At 44.0% G+C, this 5,923-nt stretch overlaps 1 protein-coding gene across 1 annotated transcript; it reads right to left on the bottom strand.

Moving 5' to 3' along the window:
* Positions 1-1,352: 1,352 nt before the first annotated feature.
* Positions 1,353-2,947, bottom strand: LOC131230873 (leucine-rich repeat extensin-like protein 3). Its single transcript, XM_058226900.1, has 3 exons — positions 2,833-2,947; positions 2,058-2,142; positions 1,353-1,970 (listed from the first exon to the last, which is right to left on the bottom strand). Exons 1-3 carry the CDS (start codon positions 2,848-2,850, stop codon positions 1,354-1,356), a joined length of 720 nt encoding a protein of 239 aa, XP_058082883.1. The 5' UTR covers positions 2,851-2,947; the 3' UTR covers position 1,353.
* Between the last annotated feature and the right edge of the window lie 2,976 nt (positions 2,948-5,923).

Genomic DNA, 5,923 nt, shown 5'->3' with positions numbered 1-5,923 from the left:
AATGTTCAGCTGGGATCAAATTTGACCCGTATAGTAACTCATTGGTCGTAGTAACAAGACCTTGGCGGCGGCAGGACTCTTCGCTTGTGGTTGGGTCGTCGAGCTATTCGTGGAGATCGTGTTCGGTCATGCGACCCGGATTACCTTCCTAGGGTCACTATTCTCTTATACTGATCGCCTTAGGTTGGTCCATATTTACCCATAACAGTACCTTTAGTTGCACCAGTCAGGTTTAGGTTTTGCTGGTCATGGTCCTTTATGGATCCAGGTCTGACCCAGATCTGGTCCCGTTCAGGTACTGATCAGGTCTTTTGATCGAGGTTCAAGTGCCATGAGGGCATTTGTTTGGCACCCTCCAATGGATGAATTAGATTGCACAGACATGTGCCACTTCGACACATCTACCAGCATTTCCATGATATAAACGTCCAAGTACTTTCATTTTGTGTGATGATGGCCCACTTGATGATTGGATTAGGCCATTCATCAGTGACCTGGGCTTGGCCTAAACACTGCATAGATCGGGAGTGCGACTTGGGCGGGTTGGGTCGGATTGAGGGTTAACCCAAGGCCGACCTCAAGAGGACCCAACCAAACCCGAATTCCTATTTGGGTGTGTCTGTGTGGACACACACACACACACACACACACCTAATTTCTATCATCTCTAACCCTATCCGCCCCACCTTACCCCGACCCGATTCCAAAATTTCTCTCCATCCCTTATCTTCATCTTCCAAGTCTGGCAATCACCCACCACCATCACCCTCTTCTCTCTTTTCCACTCTCTCGGTCTCTCCCTCCCTCATCTCTCAATCCGACTCAGTCCGGATTAGTCCAGGCTAGACTGACTCGGATTGAGTCAGGCATGCTGGACTCCGTATTGAGTCGGATCGAGTTCAGGTCAGGCCTATTTCAAAACCGGATCGAGTCGAGTCAGCCCTATCTCGGTCTGACTCTACTCGACGCCCACCTCTAATTAGAGGTGCCCGACCCAAAGACCTGGTGTGACCCATCCCACCATGATTACATGCTATTATTTCCAACCCAACTTGAATTTGCTCAACCTCAATCCAACCCGACCTGAATTCTAATGGCCTAGAAGGGGCATCCCATTTCTGTACATGTGTGGCCACATGACTACATAATCTCCAAACGGATGGCTGAGGATTACAGATATAGAATCAAAGCTTCTATAGGACTCTCTTCAAGACATGATTGGCCAGAAATCCATAAGTGGAATCACATCCTCAGTGACATCATTACATTGTTATTATACTAATTACTGTCATTAGCTTTCTACTCAATACTATGTTAGAAGCAATACAAAAATTGCTTCTTAGTCGCCTCTTCTTATACTATCCTGCATGCATTTGGATTCTCATCACTGAACATTGATGTTATGAGGGTCCCACCACCGTTCCTGCGGCCGCGACGATCGTAGTCCATGTACGGTTCTGATATACTGTACTGTTGTGGCGACTGGGGATACCCGTATTCCATCGCATATCGGGATACGTAAGGCGACGGTTTGTAGCTGTTATAGCTGTGAGTAACAATGTGCGGGGGTTCGTGCCAGTGATGTATGATGCGGATTGGTTCGATGTCTTTAGGTCCTGATGGGCCCACTGGTTGGGCTGCACCAGTGTCAGTAGGCACTGGTGATGGTGCCACCTCTGGTGGTGGATTTTCGGTTGGTGGAGATTCTTTGGTGGGCTCTGCTGGTGGGGCTGGTTCGGCAGGTGGGCCGTCACTTGAGGGCGGGTTGGTGGGCTCAGGTGCAGGGGCTGGTGGGCCACTCTCGACTGCTGGTTCAGTGGTCTGAGGCACTGTGTTCTCTGGTTCTGTGTGGGCACAAATGGTGGCATTCTTCCTTTTCTTGTTGATGGCTTTGATGACCTTTTCCGGATCGGCCCACCCTACGATGGTCAGTTTTTGTTGCCCCGAATCGACGTATAAATCATATATGCCTGTTGAAATCAAAATAATCAATGAAGATGATCGAAAGTCGTCCAAGTATTACACTAATTAACTAGTCTGATAACATGATCTATTACCATTAATGCCGTGCAGGGCCTTCTTGATCTTTTGTACACAGCCTTTACAATCCATCCGAACCTTTATCTCCGTGATCCGAGGCTTCTGTGATTTGAAAAAAAAAACACCAAAAATCCAACGTCTGAGAGAAAGGTTCATAGACTGTTACACACACATCACACAGCATTTCACACATGCACCATGCCTCACATGTTCCAGTTAGGATGCAAACGGCCACATTGTGGATGCAATGGGTCCCATCCCAACTAGGAATGACAATGGGTTGGGTTGGGTTAGCCCATGGGTCAACCCCCACCCATGGGTTAACTTGCCAGACCCGCTTTTGATGCGGGTTTGGCCAGTGGGGCAGGCTTGAGTTAGAAAACGTGACCCATTTAAGTCAATGGGCCAAGCTCACATTAAACCCAACCCAACCAAACCATATAGCTTATCAATGGGTTAGGCCAGATGATTCAATCCGATCCACTTGAGCTTAACCTGACTAGACCCGAACCCAACCCGCTTTTGATGCGGGTTTGGCCAGTGGTGCAGGCTTGGGTTAGAAAATGTGACCCATTTAAGTAAATGGGTTTGAGTTCACATTAAACCCTACCCAACCCAACCATATAGCTTATCAATGGGTTAGGTAAGATGACTTAATTTGTTTCCCTTGAGCTTAACCCGACTCGACCTGAACCTGACCCATGGCTGCCCAAATTACCAAAACAAAAATAAAACACACACAAATGATTATAAAATGTAGGCCATGGTCATGACCATGGTCCAAAAATATACCTCCAAGTCAGGAACCATGAGTGGGAGAAATGGGAGTTTTTTGTATGTAGTGGGAAGTTGGTGAGTATGAATGAAGAAGAGTCCCAAGGTGGTTTGAATTTGTACATGAAGAGAAGGGAATATATTGGAAAGCTGGAAAGAAGTGGGCCATAGAGAGAAGGAATCATGCGGTGGAGAGAGAAGGGACCTTGGAAAGAGGTTTCCCCCTTCTACTTTCTAAGGTCATTGTCGTATCTAATAAGAGCATGAGCTGGAAGGAAAAGGGGTCGGTGTTTGTTTGGACTATATGTGAAGATAAAGAGCACTTTGCTTGTGTGGCCCACCTACAATTGAGCTGTGATTGGAATGTCCTGACCGACCATTTAAAGGTATGAGAATGATCATGGCACATTGGTCAAAAAGAACCCAAATCACTTTTGGGTAAGGATCTCCACTCTCTACGGTTTAGATAGCACTTTGTTAATCCCACACACACGTAGAAGGCAGCTCGTGTACACGCCACACGTGCTCATTCATCTGAGATGTACCACCGTAGATGCTCTCGTTCGAGAATCAGGTCTGTCCACCCATTGGGTGGGACCCAGTTATTTCACTACTTAACAAATGGACGGCTAGATTTTAAGTTGATTTATTTGTTTATTTTGTGCAGAAGAATTGAGTAGTGTTTAACAGCTCAGATGTGATACACGTATCTCATATTGTGACATGTGTGTGTGAATGGGCATCGTCGCGAAAAGCGTGTGGAATTATCACACGTCACTATCCATGCATGTGACAACCCATGCGGCGAATGTTTTTATGAAAAGAGAAACTTTGATACTCTGACAGTCGATGATACACAGGCACTTAGAAATTGCTTACGTGGCATATAAGAAAGTCGAATTGAACCGTCAATATGGTTCCCAGTTTAGTTGTATCATGGACCAAAACGCAAGCTTATTTGATTATCTATCTAATTTATTGGACGGTTAAGAATGAAAAAGATCCAATGGTCAGATTTCGACGAAAAATGTCCACGAATCGAGACTTAGGATCAGTAAAAAAGTTTGATTTTTGGAATGTGATGTAGATGCAGTGTTTTCTACAATTCAGTCGGTTTAATTTTATTTAGTAAATTCCGTGTGTACAAGTTCCGAGTGCCTGTGTATCAACCGTCATATACTGCTGACTATCATAAAATTTTTGGGGGAAAAAAAAAACAATAGATCTTGTTCCAGTACTAAGATTTGAACCTATTTCACCTAAAATCCTTGTCCGATTATAGATTTATAGGATACGAAACCAAATTCCAGTATTATATCCTCTGGTAATCTCTGGCAAATGTCCCAGTGGCAAATGTTTTTCCCAGTCGAATGAAAAAAGGTGAGTAGTACACTGGGTAAATTTGAGCCCAACCAGCAGATTTGCACATTTCAGTAATCCAGGCAATTGGGTTTTGGGCGGGAAAAAAACATCCATCCGATCCATACCGTCCATCCGGTGGAGCATCAAATTTTCAGCATGGATCTTAAACTAAGTCCAATATAAGAACTATCTGGGCAACACGATAATGAAAAGTGTAAAATCATGGCTAAAATCTATAAATTCACTTGGTGTGGCTCACTATAGATTTTTAATGTCCTGAATTTTGGTTAATCTATTCATCTTGGTCTAAGTATTGAATTAGCCCACCTAAGTGGATTGGATGGCATATGGACAATTTTGGATGATTTCATGGTGGGACATTCCATATAAACCGTTTCCCATGGTTTAGCCCACCTAAGTGTTGAATTAGGATGATTTTTAGGTTCTTGTCCAAAGTCAGAGTAATACACATGATGGACGGTGTAGATCTCATCCAGATGAATTCGTTCCGTCCACGTCAGTGAAATTCACGCCCCCCGTCTGCTTCACGCAAGCGCTTCCATATCTCTTTAAGAAATAGGTGGAAGTTGGAACACGGAAATTATAGAAATCCATGTATGGTGTAGTGATCCAAACCGTACATTTTCTGAGACCTCGCTATGGATGTGGGATGATCTGCAAAACCGTCTTGATCGAATGGTAAAATGATTTAATTCCGTGACCTGAGAATAGACGGTTATAAAAACACAGCAACGTTCAACCAACCGAAGGTGAAAACCTCAAATATCGAAAGGGTACAGTGCTCAATCTTACAGACGTACACGGCATCCCCTGTAAGAAATCTGGCACATCAGATGAACGGTTCGGATCAGAGATGGTGGGCTTGACGGTTGTGATCTATGGTGCCAACGCACCAACTAGAGCACGGAGGATGGTGCATGAGTCGTGATTGTAAATCTCTTCCATCTGGAAATTCCCTCTTATAACTCTGTCCTTCGCGATGTATATATTTTATCCACACTGTCTATCCATTTTACCGATCATTTTATGGCATGAGACAAAAATAAAGCAAATTCAATTCTCAACACTAACAGAAACAACGATGATTGAATGCCCACCATTAGAAACTACCTTGGGCCACGAAGTTTTGGATCAAGCCGATATTTGTGTTTTCCCTTCTTCCGTGTATGTCTAATGCCGAGATTGGATGGCAAATAAACATCACGGTGGCCCCTAGAAAGGTTTCAACCGTGGGTGTCATTATCTCCATTGTTTCTGTTTTGTAGTCCACTTAGCTTTGGATCTGTCTTACTTTTGAGCTTATGCCCTAAAATGACTGAACCTGTTCATGAGGACACATAGATAGGGGTGTACATTGAGTTGAACTGAGTTGACTTGGCCTTAGCTTGACTTGGCTTGAACACTGGTTGACCTCAGCTTGAAGTCGGCTCGGCTCGGTCCTCGAGCCTAAGCGGCCACTTAGCTAAATTGGATCAACGGCTCAGCCGGCTCAAGTCAAGTACTGCCGAGTTTGCCATTGAAGTATTTTCACAAACACTTGGAGCAACTTCAAAATCACACTATTTTATAAACAGAGGCAATTGTTTTATAAGTGTTTTATCAAACACCTTCTACATAACATAACAATGAAAAAAAAAAAAGGAAAGAAAAAGAGATAAAAAGTATTGGTTTAATGGCCAAACCTTCCTTGCCCACACTTAGTTGAGTTATTTTATTAAACGGTTGG

The sequence above is a fragment of the Magnolia sinica genome, chromosome 17 (assembly GCF_029962835.1).
Source record: "Magnolia sinica isolate HGM2019 chromosome 17, MsV1, whole genome shotgun sequence".
NCBI classification, from domain to species: domain Eukaryota; kingdom Viridiplantae; phylum Streptophyta; class Magnoliopsida; order Magnoliales; family Magnoliaceae; genus Magnolia; species Magnolia sinica.
The sequence above is the reverse complement of the archived record's forward strand: the minus strand, read 5'-3'. Positions and strand labels throughout refer to the sequence as shown.

What these genes read in the sequence shown, in the direction of transcription:
- LOC131230873 (XM_058226900.1), bottom strand. An exon ending in GGCCCTGCACGGCATTAATG is followed by an intron (nt 1,971 to 2,057) that starts GTAATAGATCAT and finishes TGATTTCAACAG; the next exon opens with GCATATATGATTTATACGTC.